We start from the raw sequence: 20884 nt of genomic DNA on the forward strand, positions 1-20884 counted from the left end.
AGAGATATTTGGCAGAACAACAGGTGAGAACAGACCAATTATTAGCCCTTCATAGAAAACATTCCCCCTCTAAAATCCGTGACAATTTACTGACGTAAGAGGTTATCTTTAAAAAGAATTATAGTTCCTAATAAATTGGACTTTTCAGGCAATGGGGCATAACGTTTATTTTCTTTACTTCATTTTGTATATCATTTTCAAAACCAGAAAGAGAAACGCAACGGATTGCATCTAAAAACTTGTCTGATACTTTTTTAATCTAACAAAATTGGACTATGCAATTGGCTCTGTTCAAATGGTTCACTTTTTATAAATGGCACTTTAACTTGTAACAAATTTCTCTCACAAATCGGAATTTTCAATTCGACCGCAATTCGACCGATGTAAAGAAAAAAATATATGCATAACATCTTAACATTCATATTCGCGTTGCACACCTGCTGGAAAACAGTTTTTAACACCTATTTCTACCTCTCCAACTAGAAATATATACATATATACATACAGCCTTCTCAATTTTCAGATACAAACTACTAAAACAACTCTCAATATACTCTATTTTCATTGAGGTGAAAATTTTTCCTGAAAAATGGAAATGCATATACACCACACCGTTGAGAAAAGGGTGGGTTTTTTTAATTCGTGACAGATCTGTCAGATCCGACACCAATCTCCGCAGAATTAACACACAAGATGAGGAGCTATTAATGTATTGTAAAAGACCTAACACATAGCGTGCCTATTCACTGGATAAGCTACCACTAATAGCACTTTTAACGATTACCAGCTCAGTTCTACACTTTGGGTGGTCGTTGATTCATAAAAATTGTGAGGTGTTGGCCAAAGTTACGCTCACGATCCAAATATCAAAGCGCTAAGGAGTGCTCTTTGTTCTCCTGTAGTTCAGTGAAAACGCGAGAAACTGACGTCAAAGTGGTTTGTAACGAAGATATCAATGTGTGGTTTTTCATGATCAAACTGTTGCACGAAGAGTAACTGTGGTCACATTTTAAAGCGGTGCAAGAAAAGACTCACAGAATGGTCGAAAAGAATGAAACTATTATCTTACTTTTAAATGACATGTAAACAACACCGAACCTCGGATACGAGTATCTCAACAAGGCGAAAGAAGGTGACTACTGCGAATTAAACTTACTTGTATCATTAGAAATTGGGTTAAAAACGTCTGACTAAAATAATGACGAATTTGACAGAAGATGCTAGAAATTATATAACAACACACCAAGAATTTTTCTGCACAACTGGTCTTGGAGCAGCCTTTAAGACGTTTTCTTTGACGTTAGCACTTCCTCTATCCATAACTGCAATTTTGGGAAATGTTTTGATCATCCTTGCACTTCGGAAGGTCTCTTCTCTTCATCCACCGTCAAAATTTCTGCTCGGCAGCCTTGCGTGCACAGATTTGGGCGTGGGCCTCATTTCACATCCTATTCGAAGCGGTTTCTTTCTGTCTCCAGACCATTCAGAAGATTGTCACTACTTTTGGATCCTTTTTAATATCACGGGTTTTGTGTTTGGTGGTGTATCTTTGTTAACAATGACCGCCATAAGTGTAGACAGACTTCTTGCCTTGTCGATGGGGCTAAGATACAAACAGCTGGTTACTGTGAGGCGGGTGAGAGTTCTTGTCATCACTTTCTGGATTTTTTGCACTTTTGGCTCAATAACAGTATTACACAGTTTGCGTCTTACTTTGGGAATCGGCTGCGCAGCATTTTTACCGTGCACAATAATCTCTACTTTCTGTTACATTAAAATTTACCGCACACTCCGTTTCTCTCATGCACAAGTTCCGAGTCAAAGTCACCAAGGACAACAGAATAGAGAAGGAACTCCACTGAATAAAGCGCGATACAAAAAGACAGTGTCCACAGTATTGTGGGCTCAGATTTCTTTATTGGCTTGTTCTCTTCCGTTTGGTTCACTCGTAAGCTTCGCATCTATTACTGGATCAGTGGATCCGGCGGCGCAGTCATTTAAAGTAATTGTGTCTCTAGCGGTAACTTTGATGTTATCGAACTCGACTCTGAATCCATTCTTGTACTGCTGGAAGATGACAGAAATGAGGCAAGCGGTGAAGGACACGATCAGACAATTTTGCTGCTGATCAAGTTAACTTTTCGATGTCACGTTAAGCGACTGAAGAGTATCAGTTCTTCCGACATGATAACGTAATGTCTGCAGGGATGTCAGTCAGTCCGGATACATAATTTTCTGCCAGTTATCCTGATAATGTAATATATTATAAGTTCTCTTAAAAGACAGAGGTACTATGGGAGTAAAGTAATTATATTTCAGAGTACAAGTCGCAACCTGCGCTCGAAGCCGAGCCTTCTCGTTTCAGAATATGATAAACTTGGTGTTAGCGACTGGTATGCAGGTTCATGGTTGCATGAAAGTTGAGAAAGTCAGTGACGAGCTTTATTTACCGAAAGAAAAACAATTTCAGCTTTCCTTGATCATTGAAATATGGAAAACACATATTCCATCGATTTTTTCAAAATGAAATATACCCGGTTAGTAAGTGCGATAAAATTTCACAATTCTTTATGAAGGAGTTTACCCCCTTTAGGGAAACAATTTCTCAGGTATATTGGCTGAATTTGCAGAGGCATCCCGGCCATATTGCAAACCAACAGCATTTTCGCCAATTTCACAAACAAGAGAGTTAAACATAGAGTGGAGAACACATGTTCTGAAATTTACAAACCGCTGACAATTGTTTCGAACTTGACTCGGTCAAAATAACATATACAGCAAATAATGCAATATTTAATTTCATTTGAAGGGCACAAAATATGCCTTCCCGAGAAAGATTTTAAAATAGTATTCCTGAAAAACTACAATATCTTCAAACACATTCCAATTAAGTGAAATGTTAAAAAAAAGAGAAAAAGTGTTCGAAAACATTTTCATCCCACGCGACTACATGGCTGTGAACTAAATAATTGCATGGAAATTTCCGACAACCATCGAAGAAGAGCAAACTGCTAAATTTTCTTGTTTATACTTGTACTGATTTTGTCAACTCTGTGGCTCTTAGAAGACTGGCGTAGAACTCGAGACACTCTCGGGTCAGGTACGTTGTATTTTTATTTTCTTATTAAGAGATAACGAATTCTTCCATGCTTAAGTCACCAGGGAGAACTTTTCATCAGACTTTACAGGTCTTAAATTTTCTTGTCTTTTTCCGATGGTTTTCTGTTAAAACAACCAAGTGAACATTTTCATGAAGAAACAGCTGTCGATGATTTAATTCTTCTCGTGGAGGTCAATATACACACATTTCAAATCTCAATACCACTTCTTTATTGACATATTTCATGTTATATGATTCTTTAATTAAAATTAAAAGAACTAAAAGAAAACTTCTGAACCGAGGATTTTAAATAAAATCTGGTTCCCGGCGGCCTTACGGCACAGTCGCCTAATTACGTTATCAGCTGCAGCCGCCTATAGAAAAGTTATCGAAACCCCTGCTTCAACCATCATAATAATTTAGAATTTTCCACAGTTGAACAAATGTTATATTTTTTTAATTAGCAGTTCTGTCAGTAAAACGTCGGGAAATACACATCAACTTTTGTGACGCTAGCCTTATGAACGCTGTAATTCAATATGCAGACGCACTTAAGCGGGCGTCCTTTGACTAAATAAGTATTATTTTTTTCGACCTCGCCCTTACTTTAAGTTTTTTAGGCGAGTGTCGTATGTGGCACTTTCAGATATGCGAAAAAAATTTTAGTCTGGCAAAAGGACTTACATTGGGCTGCATAGGGAAAAAATCACTTTGTTGATGTAGACAGTAGTGGCTATAAAGAAATACCATATTAAATATTGAAGAAAAATTAATGCTTGTTTAAATAGTAAATTTTTAAATTGCGTCCAACTTTGATAGTTTGTCACTTTTTAAACAGACATGCGTTTTACACCTGCAACAACGCTTCAGTCTTCCTGTTTATAAATGAATTCTAATGAAAATGACGAGGCTTCATGACTCCCAGAATAGGAGTCGAAACAACCACATCTCAGGTATCTAAATCACTTATGTTTCATCATCACGTCAAAAAAATTTTTGATATTCCAGATTACCCAAGAAAACATTTTTCCAAACACGAGACTTTTTACGTTTTCTCTTTTTGCTTTTCGGATAGATTCCCCTAAAAATCATTTCGGTGATGAAACACGAAATTGCCATAATTGAGCCTATTTTCAGCTATTTTCCACACTAAAACACTCCCTTCTGATTTGCAGGGAACAGTAATATTTGATCTGAATGATTTTACTCTAAATGCAGCGGTAAGAGCTGAAGGCTTGGAAATAACCGAAGCTGTTTTACAACAATTGTATAACAACCAAAAGAACACGCGTGAAGGAGATAATGGCGAATTCACCTGGAGATGGAAACCATACGACACAGCATCAAGAGTTTTTCTGCAATTCAGGTCTTAGCAGCACTCAGAGAATAATCATTTCAGCTTTAGGCGTTCCTCTGTCCATCATCGCATTTTTGGGGAATTTTCTTATCATTTCCGTTCTTTGCAAAGTGTCTTCCCTACACCCGCCGTCGAAACTTTTGCTGGGTTGCCTTGCATGCACAGATCTGGGAGTGGGCCTCATCGTGCATCCTCTTCGCAGTGGATTTTATTTGTTATTAGAAAACTCTAAGGGTTGTTACTACTTTTTCATCGTTTATAATTTCACGGGGTTTATATTTGCTGGTGTATCTTTGTCAACAACGACCGCAATAAGTGTCGACAGACTTCTCGCTTTGTTATTGGGGCTAAGATACCGACAAGTTGTAACTGTGAGGAGAGTAAGGACCCTTATAGCCATTCTTTTGTTTTCGTGCACTTCTGCCTCAGTGGTTGCGTTTAACAGTTTATCTATTGCCTTTAGATTCGTTTGTGCTTTGTTGTTACTGTGTGTAGCGATCTCATCTTTCTGCTACACTAAAATTTATCGTACACTTCGTCTTTCTCACGCACAAGGGCAATACAAAGATGAACAGGGACAACAGAATGGGGAGCGAGTTCAACTGAACAAAGCGCGATACCAAAAGACAGTTTTCACAGCCCTGTGGATACAAATGGCACTACTGGCTTGTTATCTTCCGTACGGTTTAGCCACAGCTTTCATTACGATCACTGGATTGAACACCCAGTCGATTACCTTCGTGTGGTGTTTGACGGCATCTTTGGTGTTATCAAACTCGACTATGAATCCATTTTTGTACTATTGGAAGATGAGAGAGATGAGACAAGCAGTAAAGGACACGATCAGAAAGTTTTGTTGCTTATTATGTCGCACGAAGCAAACCTGGAGTATAACTTCTCGACGAGATGTTAAACATACCGGCTCTTTTGTTGGTTTCTCGGACAATCAAGTTGTACTCGTGCGCAAGTCTCATTTCCGTCGATTGTCGAGCCTTATAAAAAGGGAACTCATCATGAGTAGGGTTGTGGACTCCGGAAAACACAGTTTATTGACTGCTGTCTTGTTACCTATCACTTGCCTGTGTTTTTTGGATTGTGAAAAACACATACACTGTAAATACACATGCTATACTACGGTTTCTGAAAGAATCAAGAAACAAGGTTCCATTCTGAACTTATTACTTATTCCGTGTTCGCGGCGGTGGGGGATAACTGAAAAACCGAAAATCTTAAGTTTTAGTCCTTTTCAGAAATGTGAAAAGGCTGTGATTAGTGCCTTGATTGCAAAACGAAGACAGTTGTCATGCTATTGAAATAATGAAAAAAAAAAAAAGAAAAAAAAGGAAAAGAAAAAGAAAAAGCGGTGGCACCAGAGAAAGGACCGATAATTCGTTTCCTGTTTTCTAAGAGCAAATGGTACCCGTACTACTTGTGGTTAGATTATTGCTAAAGGTGCAAAACGCTTTTGAAACACTCTTAAATAATTGGTCAAAAAACCTCAATATGGCAATAAACAAATGAGACTTAACTGTAGGTAACATTCAAATTACCCATGATTCCAATTTCAAGTTTTCACAAAGAATTGAATCGTCCAATCAAGGGCATCTAACCCTAATCAGTCACATACGGAATAGGCAGAGGCGAGAACGGTTTTAATTTTACAGAGCATTCTTATAAAACTGAAGCGGCTACAGCACCAGCATAGAGTTTAAGTCATTCTTAGGTCAGGTACGTAGTTCCTTTGTCAATACGATAGCTTGATTATATAAATTACTCAAGAGAACTTTCCATCAATTTAAACTGGAGACTAGAAAGGTTTTTTTTGTTTGTTTGTGTGTGTGGCAATACTCACGAAAATAATTATTGACGATGGCACACCTGGCGATGTTTTAAGAATTTCAAAACAACAACTTACATTTGGTCCGGGGTGCTGAGTAACATTCAAATAACCTTTGATAAAATTAGCAATCAAAAGCAAATTTTCAATCAAAAGAATCCACTTTCCACATGTACATAATAGCCAGCTGCGAGAACGGACTGTTTCATCTCCTTGTTTGTATGAGCACTCTAATAACCAACAAACAGTAGAAAAAAAGATCAAAGAAAAGCAAACTGCTTAATCTTCCTGTTTATCTGCGTTACAAGATCGGCATAGAGTTCGAAATACTCCAATATCAGGTACGTCGTTCCTTATTCAGCCAAAAGCGATCATTGATTAGCTAGATTACCGAGCTTCTCATTCAAATTAAGTATAAAACTATGAAGGTTTTTCATTCCTTTTTCTTTTTCCTTTGGTAGTGTTCTGATAAATTCGCGAAGGGAACATTCTGACGAGGAATCACCTGGCGATGTTTTCACTCGTGTGTGCATGAATTTGTTCAGATTTGAAATCACTTTGTCAAATTTTTAACGAGAGGATCTTATATGTTTTCGATCTAGAAACTTTCTTCGTTTCCTAAAATATCATTCTTCTTACAAATATGGAAATTTGAAAATGAAAGTCCTGTACCTCAAAAACAATTTAGAATAAACACGCTGGTCACTTTCGAGTAGGTTACCTTTTATATCGGTTTAGAAAAGTATCGGAAAACACTTTTTCTTCCTTTTTGCCACGTAAAAGCTGATTGATTCTTCTCGAACTCGCTGCTTTCTCATTGTAGGCTTTCTCTTGGGGGGGGGGAGAGGAGAAATTGCAGCTTATTTAAAAACACATTAAAATAATGTATATATATATATATATATATATATATATATATATATATATATATATATATAACTAACTGCAGACAGTACTGTTTCGGCCTTCTGGGCCTCATCAGTGCAGTGCTGATGCTAGGATGGAGGAACCTCATAGCCACCTCAAGTGATCTCACATATGTGGGATCATCTAATATATATATAGAAACGTTTTGAGACTAGAAAAAGGACTCACTGCGTGTTGCATTTAAAAGCAAGAAAGTTCAACTGACATGATAATCCATAGCTTGAAAAGGTTTTTCTTTCGATAAGGGTTTACCAATCTACAACGCACACTTGAAATTTAAGAGCGCTATCCAGTCATGGGGGCTTTTATCAAGCCGACTAGGAAGGACAAAGTTGTGTGAAATTAGCATCAGTAAGACATAGAGCAAGATAATATTTATACATCACTGGTAGAATTCCACGTAGAGCAATTATGATCTAATTAGATCACTGGATGACCAAAAAAGAAAATAAAAATAAATACAGAATCTGCGCTTTGGTTAATTACTATTTTTTTACTCCATTTGAACCTATATTCTTTTTAAAAAAAACATTACTTTTTAATCATTAGGGGGGAAATTTGAACCAAAGAAGCGATATATCAGTTGACTACTAAGACCTAAACCCGACTCATGTGAAGACAACGTGGACAACGAGCTGAAGCGACACGCTTGCAATTGACTGAAATAATGGCGAGTTCAACGAAAGATGGAAACCATACAATCACAGACCAAGAATACTCCTGCGTTACAGGTGTTAAGGAGACTCATGCGATAATACTCTCAATTTTGAACATTCCTCTTTTCATCAGTGCAGTTTTAGGAAATATTCTGATGGTCGTTGCTCTTCGAAAGGTTTCTTCTCTTCATCCGCCATCGATTTGGTAATGAACCTCATCTGCCATCCTCTTTTTGTTGCTTTATCTTTCTCCCCAGAGAAATCGATGGCTTGTTACACCCTTTGGATCCTTTTTACTACCGCGTGTCTTGTGTTTAAGGGTGTGTCTTTCTCAACAACGACTGCAATTAGTGTGGACAGACTTCTTGCTCTATTGCTTGGGCTGAGATACAGGCAGGTGGTGACTGTGAGGCGAGTAAAATTACTTACTTTTTTTCTCTGGCTTTTAAGCGCTTCTGCGGCAATAGTAGCATTCTATAATCCACGTCATTTTTCACGCATGGCCTTTGCAGCAGGTTTATCTTGCACAATAACCTCTTCATTTTGCTACATCAAAATTTACTACAAACTTCGTCTTTCCCAAGCACAAGTGCAAGACCAATGTCATGAAGGACAACCAAATCAAGAAGGAATTCAACTGAACAGAGTGCGATACAAAAAGACAGTGTCCACAGCACTTTGGGTTCAAGTACTATTTCTGGCTTGTTATCTCCCATTTGGTTTATTGTCAGGCTTCACTTCCATCACTGGATTGAATACACCATTCCTTCAATTTGCTTGGCTCTAACAATGAGTCTGTTGTTTACCCACTCAGCTCTGAGCCCATTGCTGTATTGCTGGAGGATAAGAGAATTAATGCAAGCAGTAAAGGACACGATTAAAACGTTTTGTTGTTTATCGCAGCACGAAGCGACTTAAGAGTACCGTGACTTCAATAAGATGTAATGAGTCCACCGTTAGTTGAAACGTCAGTCGAGAGGCTTGACCTAACCGAGTCAAATACAATCGTTATCCATCCCTTGTACCCATATCTGATCATGAGAAGAAATAACATCACTGAAAAATAGGTGAGAGATATAAACTGAACCGAATACAAAGCGATGCCTCTAAAATATAAACAAAATGTTCTAATTAGTTTGAGGACATGACCGGCAGAGTTCTCTTGGTGAGAACAAGCGTTGGCAATTCAGACAAAGGGGTGAAGAAACGCGGGAAACAACAACGAGGATACAAATAATATCTTGCGAGATTAATTAAAATATATATTTAAATATCAACATGATTTCGAGTGCAATTTGGTCATAAGCGCGAGTAAATTTCTCAAAGACAACACAATTGCACGAGCCTGTAAACGCACCACAGAGTCAAGAGGGGCGAAACTTTGGCAGTGCGTGTTATTTGTAGTTTACACTCGTGTTCCAATTCTGCACTGGTGTTCCATGAAAAATGCACTTGTTTTTTAAGCCGATCAGACGCGCGTAATTTTTTCATGTACATTGTTACTAACTCAAAAAGAGACATTCAACCTGAATAAAGTGTTAACAAACGATACAATTCTCAAACGAAAAAAGCTTTCTGTTACCCTAAATTCGAATTAGCGTATGCATGGATGCCTCTGAAATCTTTGTATCACGGAGATAACCGTGTATGGGCTTTCGGCACTCGCGTTTCAGCTGTCCCTGTAGGGTTTAACGATAACGGAAAAATCTGAACAAATTTTTTTCCTGATTTTTGCTATTTCCCTAAAACTGCGTCTGTTTAGTTAATCTTAATTCAACAGCACTCATACATTCCGCCAAGGATAGAGGCACCATTACAGTGATCTCATTATGTCCTCATAAAGTGAATCATAATCTCCATTCTTTTGGTGACTGTATTCGGTGCGTGTTCGTAAAACGTAATGTCAGTGGTGGGATACGATGAATAAGGGCAAATAGCTGAAATCTTGTTAAACATTTGAAGGATTCAGCCCAGTGAAAAGCCAATAAGTTTGCTTTTCAGCTGATTTATGATGACTTCCAAATGACAGTTTGTCTGCGATAAACACGACTGAAATCACTCAAACAACTACCGATTGACCAGTGGGAAAGCACCGGTTTCAGAAGCAAAATACAAGCAAACTTTGGTTTCATCGACGAAAAACTGTTCTTAACGTAATGAAATAAAGCCGAGAGAGGCAATTATTACCATAAAGTGATTCATTGTATGTATACACTTAGAAACATAAAAATAATATTCATTGTATCAAAATACCAAAGTACATAGAATATATACTGTTCACTGCGATGTCCCGCCATCTCAGTAAGAGCCAGCTTCCTCTGGTCATCTAGCAATAAAAGCAAACTAAACTGATGAGCCGCTTTTTGAACGCCCTTTTTTTCGACTATTACAACCGACTGAAAGCCGGTTGCAAACGAAGAACACGGCAAACATAATCATCAGAGGAGAGACCGGCAACGTTTCCTTCAAATAGCTCTGTCTCAGGAAACATTGCATGAGACGAGGAAAAGTCAAATTGTTACTCGGGTAGCAGACATTGACTAGTATTTACGTTTTTATCTAATTTTTACTAAAAAATTTGCAGCGCTTGGGAATTCAATATCTCATTTGAAAGAGCACAAAATATTCTCGATATGAATGGTTTACCGAAAGTTAAAAAAAATTTTCTTTTAACAAAATATTACATTGGCAATTGAAAGAAGATATCTATTTGGTTGGGTTTTAATACCCACAAAATCACTCACAAATCAGCTTAACATGAGATTTGACCAAAGTTATTGAGTTCTAAGCTTCTTCTAAGAGAAAAACTGTCACGATCCCTGATATAAGCCATTTTATGAAGCAAAACACAGCAATGTAAATATTATTTACATTTGTCCATTATCAAGAGCACGTGCTAATATTCCAAGAAAGGTTCCGCTTACCTCAATCATTCCGCCTATAATTTCGCGTTAGGAACCTAAATTACTCTCTAAATAGCTTGGGGAAATCTTGAAAACCATGTTTACAAGCTCACAAATTGCTTGGGTACATTCACTTCCAGGAAAGACCGCGAAAAGCCCTCAACAACAATTTGGTCCGCACACATTTGCTCACAACTGTCCTGGCTCAGATTCGCTTAATGATTGGTCAACTTCACTTCCTGTCGACCAAATTTGGTGCAGACCGGGTGTAACGCAATCTCCCGCGCAAGAGAGGGAGAAATAGAGCGCTTTCAAAGTAATACAGCTTCCTCGAAGCCAATATCCGACAAATACATCGTTAACTTATTTGATCTGAATATGTAAAACTCAACATAATCGATAGTAATCGTAATAACCCTTCAACCCTGTAGGGTAACTAGCATCTATTTCTCACTAAGGTATCACCGGTAAATTAACCATTAGGCTCATGAGAATTTAACAAAAGATCGCAAACTAAAAAAGCTATTGATCTTATCGACATTTTCCGCGACACTGCTGTGCATAGGAAATGTATAAAGACCAGCATGGAGAATATACATGCCGATGTTAGGGTGTTATGGGTCAACCGGTCAAGGAAACCTCAGATGCATTATAGCACGAAACCTGTATTAAGTGCCTCTCTCGCCTGGAGCGGTCCTCTCGACATCCCTTCGAAAAAAGTTGGTTCAAATTTTCTCTTATTCACGTGCACATGTACGCATAGTTTACAAAAAAATCAAGCTGGGAATTGCCTTGAGACCTGAAATGGGTAAACGAAATATATTAGCTAAAGAGATCAATTATTTTGGATATGCAAGCTTTTGACTGTCGTTTTGTCACAGTGGATGAGGAAAAAGTCAAGTCACCGCACTTCTCTTCAACATTTCTGTCGCAGCGTTTTGTAGCATTTTATATCCAACGTATTGCTTTAGGCAGAATCTCTGTTGCACTTTTATCGTACATAGTAACCGCAACTTTCTGCCTCACCAAAATATACCTCACTCTTCGCCCTTCTCAGCAGGCACAAGAGCAAGACCAAGATCAACAAGGACAACGGAATGGAGAAGGCAATCAACTGAACAAAGCAAGGTACAGTGAAAGACTGTCTACAGCACTGCGGGTACAAATGACACTATTGGCCTGTTATCTCCCACTCAGTTTAGTCTTAGGTCTCATAACCACGGGATTACAAACGCCAACAATTTTCTTCCTCTGGCTCTGACAGCTTTAATTCGACTCTTAACCCATTCTGGCCTGTACAGTTTGAAGATGAGAGATATAAAACAAGCAGTGAAGGGCTCTTTCAGAAAATATGCTTCCTGTCAAATTAAGCGTTTAAAATAAGATTCATAACGGGAATGATCTTTACACTTGAAGTGCATGCATTTGACTAGATTGCAGACATAGCATCCAAAAGAAATCGGACTTAGACAGATTTTAAACCCTCGCCGCCTGATATCAGTTAGAAGTTGGACGCCATCAGCAAACGTTTGTATTACAAGTGAGTAGACTGTCGATGTTCTGATCAAAACACGGTAACGCGCTTTGATAGCGACAATCGACAGAACAGGCGGCGAAAAGTTGGTATTTTATTTCGAGACCTATTGGAAAAGAGAATTAACTGGAATATGTTTCATAAAGAAGATGGTAAATGTATACGTCGATATCAATCATAATTTAGCATTTGAGAGGGGAAAAAGAATGAAGATCTTGCTCTAGGGTCAAGGCACCGGCGTCAGCAATTGAGATACACATTAGATTTTTGCACGCGGCACACAAAATGATCACTGTAGTGTCCTGAGGGTAACGGGTCAAGTCGCCCGAAAGTCATCTCGCCCGAAGTCATGTCGCCTGAAACCAGAGTCATGTCGCCCGAAATTCATGGTCATGTCGCCCGAAATCCTAAGTCATGTCGCCCGAAATCCTAAGTCATATCGCCCGAAATTTTATCGAGTGTTTAATCTTGAAGAAAAGGAACAATCGCAAGGAATAAACTCGTAAAATGTTGACTTGCAAAATGTTTTCGTCCGCTAACCTATGCGAATATGAAGTTAAACAAAGACTCAAATATCGCTGTTCATTTCAGCGTTGTTCGTTGCTATGAACTAAACTACTCATTCTACAGTACAGATTCTAGTAATTATAAGCGGAACACTTTCAGTTATCGGAATTTTTCACCCATATCAGAAAAATACATCAAGTTCTCTTAGTTTGATTTATCGTATAAAAAAACAACCTGAAACTTTTACAACAGTTTTTTTTGTTTATTGTTAACCACGCGAACAAAGCGTGTTAGCATCATTCCCCTTATCAGACGCGGCATAAATTATCACGACTTGTTCAGTTGTTCCTTGTTTTCTCGGCCGGTCGCATGCAAATTTTGATCCGGTTAACCATACATAAAGAGGGTAAATTAATAACAGCCACCTCATTCCGAGATAATCAGCTAGCTGAAACACGAGATCGTTACGCGTACGCAAAAGAATTATACAATGAGCTTTCATCCCTGTATCGAGAGCGGAAATGAATTTCGATCATGCCACTCAGTGCGACGATTGCGGCTTTTGGCAGCATCGTATCTGCGGGACTGGTATCGATCAAGCCACCTACCGTTTGGCAATAATCAGAGGAAGAATAGATTGGTTGTGCGTTGCATGTTCTCTTGCGGCTTGATTTTAGGATTATTATCTCCGTGATATCAAACGACAGCGAAACGAACAACCTGAGTTTCACGAGTCAAAATTTTACGAGTTTATTCCTTGAAATTTACTTACGATGTTACTTTTCTTCAAGTTTAAACACTCGATAAAATTTCGGGCAACATGACTTAGGATCTCGGGCGACATGACCATGAATTTCGGGCGACATGACTCTGGTTTCGGGTAACATGACTTCGGGCGAGATGACTTTCGGGCGACTTGACCGTAAATCGTCCTGAGTACTAGATAGTTACAAAAAGGTAACATTTATTTAGTGGTATTACTGTATGACTACTGGATGATATGAAAGTACTGTAAGATTATCGTGCTTGGTTGATGGACAGAGGATTGTTGATTGAAGACAGAATATAGAAGGCAAAGGAAGAGTGAGTTTTCCCTGAATGACCCACTTAATGAATACACAACAATTAATTTGTGGGAAACAAGCTCTCACGATGACTACTGGCAAGCATTGCGCGAAATAAGTTGAATCAAACAACCACTGTGTTGATGAAGACAAAATTGAAGTTCAGTGAAATAATGAAAACAACACACAATTTTGTTTGAATAATAAATTTCGAAATTGTTCCATTGAGGAAAACCAGCTTTGATGGTTTGTCATTTTCATTGAACACGTATTTGAAACTCGTGAGAACTGTTTAGGCCCCTTGTTATTAGTACAAGTGTCTTTTAAAGGAACCTTACTTTGCAGGGGGTGGGGTCCTCCTGGTAGCATTTACAGGAGGGGTATTGTTTGTGTTCTTTCATCTTTTTATCTTAGGAGTATTTTTAAAGGTGACCTTTCTTTTTGATAAAATAAAATGAAATTAAATTATAGCTTAACCTCGCTTGGGTCGTCTGCTCCTTGTAGGGCCGCCTTACTTTGGGGCCTCAACCTTACTTTGCAGGTGGTGGGGTCGCCTTAGTAGCATTTATAGGAGTATTGTTTGTGTTCTTTCATCTTTTTATCTTAGGTTTCTTTGGAAAGGTGACCTTTCTTTTTGATCAAATCAAATGAAATTAAATTATAGCTTAATCTCGCTTGGGTCGTCTGCTCCTTGTTCTCCTCTGTGTTTCATTCGGTTCCGGTGTTCATGTCAATCTAGGTAATTCTAGGTAGTATTTACTGACTATAAGGCGACAAATATCGTTACAACTCTTTTATCACAGAACAAGAGTCTTGCATATGGGCTAAAAACAAAAGAAAAAATTGTTAGAAACAGCATTAATTCATTCAACGCAGCAAAGAAAAGGTTTTTTTAATCAAAATTCCCGCCGAGCTTAAGTTTACTATCGATTTTTCGCTATTAAACCTTTTTCATTATTAATTTAAAACTAAATAGATTTGTCTTACCGCCACAGAGGTCTGTATAGAATATTATAGACCACCCAAGAAGACCATGAAAAGGCTTTATATGTATCTTTCAAGGACACGCGCCTCCTGGAATAAAGAAACGCTGGAGAAGATATCTTTTAATTTCTTCTATCGAAGGTTAGCCTGCAACGGCCGAATAATGGTCTTACTCCAAGGTTATTTGTTTTTTTTTTAAGGTTTCGCATGCCCTAATAATTGCAAACGCTCTCTTAAATTAGATGAAGCATTGTTTAACAGAGAGAAGAATGCCGCCGCATGGTTAAGAAGCATTCATATTACTCTTGATAGAATTTGGAAGTTGTCTCAGACAACAGTTTTAACTAATTTAACGTAAGTTTTTAATTTCTCTCACAGCCGCACGCAAGAGTCTAATTGCTCGCTTTTATCATAGCATCTGACCGTAGACTGACTGACTTCTTTTGTGTTAAAACCAGTTATTTCTACAAGGACAAGATTAGGAAAGGCCTTTGACAAATGTGCATTTTAATCCATACATGTAAGGTTAGTATCCGCAAAGTTTCAACACGAGTGAATTCGTTCCCAGTAAATAACTGTATTTCTCTCTGATCAATCAGTTAGACAACAATTGCTTGATGTCAAAGATTACACAAACAAAAAATTTCAGTGTCGAAACTTAGATTTTACAAGTTTCCTGTGTTGTTGTTTTGATAAAACCGTTAGGAAACCGCGTTGAAGATAAATATAAGCTGGAAATCATTTCGTTCTTCTAGCGCATATATCAATTATGTCCCTTTTTATTCAGTTTATCGTCTCGTATGTGTAAGAACGAAGCAATAACCTTTCTAGTTGGTTATAGTTAACATTTTTTCCCCATAAAATGCGAAAGACGAAAAGCAAAAGCTTGCAACTTCAGATAAATTGAGTGTGTGGCTTTTTATCGCCTTCAACAATAAAAAGCTTGTGTAACTTACACCTAAATTTTGAAATCACTGACTGAGCGCCGAGCAAAAGCAGAGTGATCGATTTGGACAGTTTTTCCGAAAAAAAGGCCAGAATATTCGCCATAACGTTTTTAATAAGTGACTGGCAAAGATTGAGCATGGTTAAGGATGACTGACGTTATCTTCAACAGAATTGCCATTCGTTAGTCCATTTTACAACTTTTCTTCATAATGAAAAAGTACTTTTTAATCTTCAGGAGGCATTCATATCTGCACCGAATGACATTTGTCTCAACTGAAGCCAAAGAAGGTGACTATAGAGACATAACTCTTCTTGTGTCACGACCATTGCCGGCGGGACAAGCAAAACCGATACGCTCGACTGACATAATTAATGGCGAATTCAACTGAAGATGAAAGCCCTACATTTGTAAACCAAGAATTTTCGTGCGTTTCAGGTGTTACATTAGCTCATAGGATAATTTTGCTAATGTTTGGTATTCCTCTGTCCATCAGTGCAGTTGTCGGAAATGTTCTGATCATCGTTGTCCTTCACAAAGTGTCTTCTCTTCACCCGCCGTCAAAACTTTTGCTCGCTTGCCTTGCATTCACAGATTTGAACGTCGGTCTTATTGCGCATCCTCTTTTTTGTGGTCTTTTTTTATTTACTCCAAAGCGCCCGAGTAGTTGTTCCAGGTTTTTGATCGTTCTTAATACGAGTTCTTTGTTTAGCGGTGTATCTTTGTCAACGATGACTGCAATAAGTGTCGACAGACTTCTCGCTCTGTTGCTAGGGCTAAGATACAGGCAAGTTGTAACTGTGAGGCGAGTAAAAATTTCCATCGTTGCTCTTTGGATTTTTTGTTCCTCTGTCGTAATGATGGTGATTTACGGCAATCGACGCATGGCTTTTGGTATTTCCTCTGCAGTATTTTTAATGGGTATAGTAATCTCCACTTCCTGTTACACCAAAATTTATCGCAGACTTCGTATTTCTCAAGTACAAGTCCAAGACCAAAGTCACCAAGGACAACTGAATGAAGAAGGAACTCCACTGAACAAAGAGCGATACAAAAAGACAGTGTCCACAGCACTGTGGGTTCAAATAACATTACTGGCTTGTTATGTTCCTTTTGGATTAGTCACAGTCTTTGCAAATACCACATTACGCACGCCGACGATTTTCTTCGCCTGGCTTCTTAGTGTAACGCTTTTGTACTTTAACTCGACTCTAAATCCATTACTATACTGCTTGAAAATGAGAGAATTAAGACAAGAAATGAAGAACGTCATCAGAAAAATCTGGTGCATATCTGAATTAAGCGTTAGAGTACATAACACAAATGAGCCTCACACTTGAATAGCAGTCGAACAAATCTAGACAAAGTACCAACTCGATCGCGCCTCCTAAATCAGATATTTGTCAGGCGTTATTACCAGAAGTCTCTAATATAGGTTAAACTGTCCATGTTCTGATTAACAAGCAGCGATGGTAATTGAAATCGAAAGCAGAGTTAAGATATGATTAATATGTAGTCATTGTAATGGCAGCCTAAATAAGTTGGTGACCGTGACCATTCACAAAAGCAGAGTTAAGCTTTTTAAGCTAACATTTATGATGAAAATACCCACATAATATATTTACATAATATGTATGCAAACAGCAACCCATTAGTTAAACCAGCTACATGTTTTACACTTGCAAGAACTGTTTAGGCTTCCTGTTCTTAGACGTACTCTGATGACAAATAACGTGGCTACCCGACCAAACCATACAAAAATCTTTTTTGGAGTACAAGTGTACACTTTTGGAGATAATTAAATAATTAGAGAAGAACACTATCGTATTTTTGTCTCATCTGCGTCGTATTCTCATATAGATGTGTGTTGCACACACAAAGGAAAAAATGTTACCCGGGCGTATCCTTTTATCCTTGGCAATGGAGATAATTTTACAAATTACCGGCGCGCTTCTTAAATGTGACCCATACCATAAGAGAGAAGTTTAAAAAAATTGCTAAACTTGTGATCGCAGAGTCGTTCCCGATGGTCTTCACAATGCGTTAAGTCGGCAAGTGGGGCATGATAACACGGAGGGTGATTGGAACGAGAAAGCGCCAGTCAGGCGTCAACACCTTTACCCCTTCCATACCCTCTATGTTCCCGTGCCATGCGCGAAATGAATGTTGGAAATGTAGCGTTTGATACTATAATATAGTTTCATTAACATGTTTCAATCAATTTTCCTCCGTTTTAAGCTGTGGTTAGATTATTGCTAAAGGTGCAAAACGCCTTCGAAACACTCTTAATAATTGATCAAAAAACCTCAATATGGCAATAAACAAATGAAACTTTATTGTAGGTAACATTCAAATTACCCATGATTCCACTTTCAAGTTTTCACAAAGAACTGAATCGTCCAATCAAGGGCATCTAACTTAATTAGTCACATTTGAGACATACGCAATAGGCGGAGGCGAGCACGGTTTAATCTTACAGCGTATTCTAATAAAACTGAAGCGGCTACAGCACCAGCATGGAGTTTAAGTCATTCTTATATCAGATACGTAGTTCCCGTGTCAAAAACGATAGCTTGATTATACAGATTACTCAAGAGAACTTTTCATCAATTTAAACTAGAGACTAAAAAGGTTTTCTTTTTTGATTGTGTGTGTGGCACTACTCACGAAAAGAATAATTGACGATGTCAAAACACCTGGCGATGTTTTAAGAATTTCAAAACAGCAACTTACATTTGGTCCGGGGTGCTGAGTAACATTCAAATTACCTTTGATCAAATTAGCAATCAAAAGCAAATTTTCAATTAAAAGCATCCATTTTCTACACACACATAATAGTCAGCTGCGAGAACCGACTGTTTCATCCCTTTGTGTGTATGAGCACTCCAATCACCAACAAACAGTAGAGACAAAGATCAAAGAAAAGCAAACTGCTTAATCTTCCTGTTTATCTGCGTTGCAAGACCAGCGTAGAATTCGAAATACTCCAATATCAGGTAAGTAGTTCCTTATTCAGTCAAAAGTGATCATTGATTAACTAGATTACCCAGCTTCTCATTCAATGTAAGTATAAAACTATGTAGGTTTTTCGTTCCTTTTTCTTTTTCCTTTGGCGGCTCAGATAAGTTCGCGAAGAAACATTTTGACGAAGAATCAACTGGCGATGTTTTCCCTCGTGTGTGCATGAATTTGTTGAGATTTGAAATCACTTTATCAAATCTTTAACGAGAAGGTCTAATATGTTTTCGGTCTATAAACTTTCTTCGTTTCATTTAACATGGAAATTTGAAAATGAAAGTCTTGTACCTTTAAAACAATTTAGAATAAACACGCTGGTCACTTTCGAGTAGGTAACCTTTTATACAGGTTTAGAAAAGTATCGGAAGACACTTTTTCTTCCTTTTTGCCGCGTAAAAGCTGATTGGTTCTTCTCGAGCTCGTTCCTTTCTCATTTTAGGCTTTCTCTTGGGGGGGGAAGAAATTGCAACTTATTTGCATTAAAAAACAGAATAAAATTATGTATGTAGACATGAAAAAAACATTTTAAGACTAGCAAAAGGACCAACAGCGGGTTGCATTTGGAAGCAAGAAAGTTTAATTGACATGGTAATCCATCGCTTGAAAATGTTTTTCTTTCGATAAGGGTTTACCAATCCACAACGCGCACTAGGAATTTAAGAGCATGATCCAGCCATGCGGGCTTTTATCAAGCCGACTAGGGAGGACAAAGTTGTGTGGAATTAGCATCAGTAAGCTATAGAGCAAGATACATATTTATACATCACTGATAGAATACCACGGAGAGCAATCATGATCTAATTAGATCACTGGATGACCAAAAAAGAAAATAAAAATAAATACAGAATCTGCGCTTTTGTTAATTACTATTTTTTACTCCATTTGAACCTATATTCTTTTTACAAAACATTACTTTTTAATCATTAGGGGGAAATTTGAACCAAAGAAGCGATATATCAGTTGACTGCTAAGACCTAAACCCGACTCATGTGAAGACAATGTGGACAACGAGCTGAAGCGACACGCTTGCAATTGACTGAAATAATGGCAAGTTCAAGGGAAGATGGAAACCATACAGTTGCAAACCAGGAATATTCTTGCAGTATGGGTCTTGAGGAGACTCATAAGATGATAATCTCAATTTTGGGCATTCCTCTTTTCATCAGTGCAGTTTTAGGAAATATTCTGATCATTGTTGCTTTTCGAAAGGTTTCTTCCCTTCATCCGCCATCGAAGCTTCTGCTCAGTTGCCTTTCGTGTACGGATTTGGTAATGAACCTCATCTGCCATCCTCTTTTTGCTGCTATTTCTTTCTCCCCAAAGAAATCGGTTGTTTGTTACACCCTTTGGATCCTTTATACTATCGCAGCTTTTGCGTTTAGAGGTGCCTCTTTGTCGACAACGACTGCAATTAGTGTGGACAGACTTCTCGCTCTATTACTTGGGCTGAGATACAGGCAGGTGGTAACTGTGAGGCGAGTAAAATTCCTTACTTTTTTTCTCTGGCTTTTAAGCGCTTCTGCAGCAATAGTAACATTCTATGGTCCACGTCTTGCTTCACGCATAGCCTTTGCAGCAGGTTTATGTTGCGCAATAACCTCTTCATTTTGCTACATCAAAATTTACTACAAACTTCGTCTTTCTCAAGCACAAGTGCAAGACCAATGTCACGAAGGACAACCAAATCAAGAAGGAATTCAAATGAACAGGGTCAGATACAAAAAGACAGTGTCCACAGCACTTTGGGTTCAAGTACTATTTCTGGCTTGTCATCTCCCATTTGGTTTATTATTAGGTTTTATTACTATCACTGGATTGAGTACACCATTCCTTTGGTTTGCTTTGGCTCTAGCAACGAGTCTGTTGTTTACCCACTCAACTCTGAACCCATTGCTGTATTGCTGGAGGATAAGAGAATTAAGGCAAGCAGTAAAGGACACGATTAAAAAGTTTTGTTGTTTATCGCAGCACGAAGCAACTTAAGAGTACCGTGACTTCAATAAGATGTAATGAGTCCACCGTTAGTTGAAACGTCAGTGGAGAGGCTTGAC

The 20884-nt window shown here is 38.2% G+C and overlaps 4 protein-coding genes across 4 annotated transcripts; all 4 read left to right on the top strand.

The window, feature by feature from the left end:
- Positions 1-1198: 1198 nt before the first annotated feature.
- On the top strand, positions 1199-2162 carry LOC131797104 (trace amine-associated receptor 9-like). Its single transcript, XM_059114724.2, has one exon. The coding sequence runs from the start codon at positions 1199-1201 to the stop codon at positions 2126-2128; it is 930 nt and encodes a 309-aa protein (XP_058970707.2). The 3' UTR covers positions 2129-2162.
- Positions 2163-3995: 1833 nt separating this feature from the next.
- On the top strand, positions 3996-6221 carry LOC131797103 (melanocyte-stimulating hormone receptor-like). Its single transcript, XM_059114722.2, has 2 exons — positions 3996-4053; positions 4276-6221. The coding sequence occupies exon 2, from the start codon at positions 4403-4405 to the stop codon at positions 5768-5770; it is 1368 nt and encodes a 455-aa protein (XP_058970705.2). The 5' UTR covers positions 3996-4053; positions 4276-4402; the 3' UTR covers positions 5771-6221.
- Positions 6222-16189: 9968 nt separating this feature from the next.
- LOC131797069 (melanocyte-stimulating hormone receptor-like) lies at positions 16190-17155 on the top strand. The gene has a single exon (XM_059114683.2). It carries the CDS (start codon positions 16190-16192, stop codon positions 17153-17155), a length of 966 nt encoding a protein of 321 aa, XP_058970666.2.
- A 2722-nt stretch (positions 17156-19877) lies between these two features.
- LOC131797068 (adenosine receptor A3-like) lies at positions 19878-20816 on the top strand. Its single transcript, XM_059114682.2, has one exon. It carries the CDS (start codon positions 19878-19880, stop codon positions 20814-20816), a length of 939 nt encoding a protein of 312 aa, XP_058970665.2.
- Positions 20817-20884: the final 68 nt, after the last annotated feature.

This window comes from Pocillopora verrucosa, chromosome 9, assembly GCF_036669915.1.
Source record: "Pocillopora verrucosa isolate sample1 chromosome 9, ASM3666991v2, whole genome shotgun sequence".
NCBI classification, from domain to species: Eukaryota; Metazoa; Cnidaria; class Anthozoa; order Scleractinia; family Pocilloporidae; genus Pocillopora; species Pocillopora verrucosa.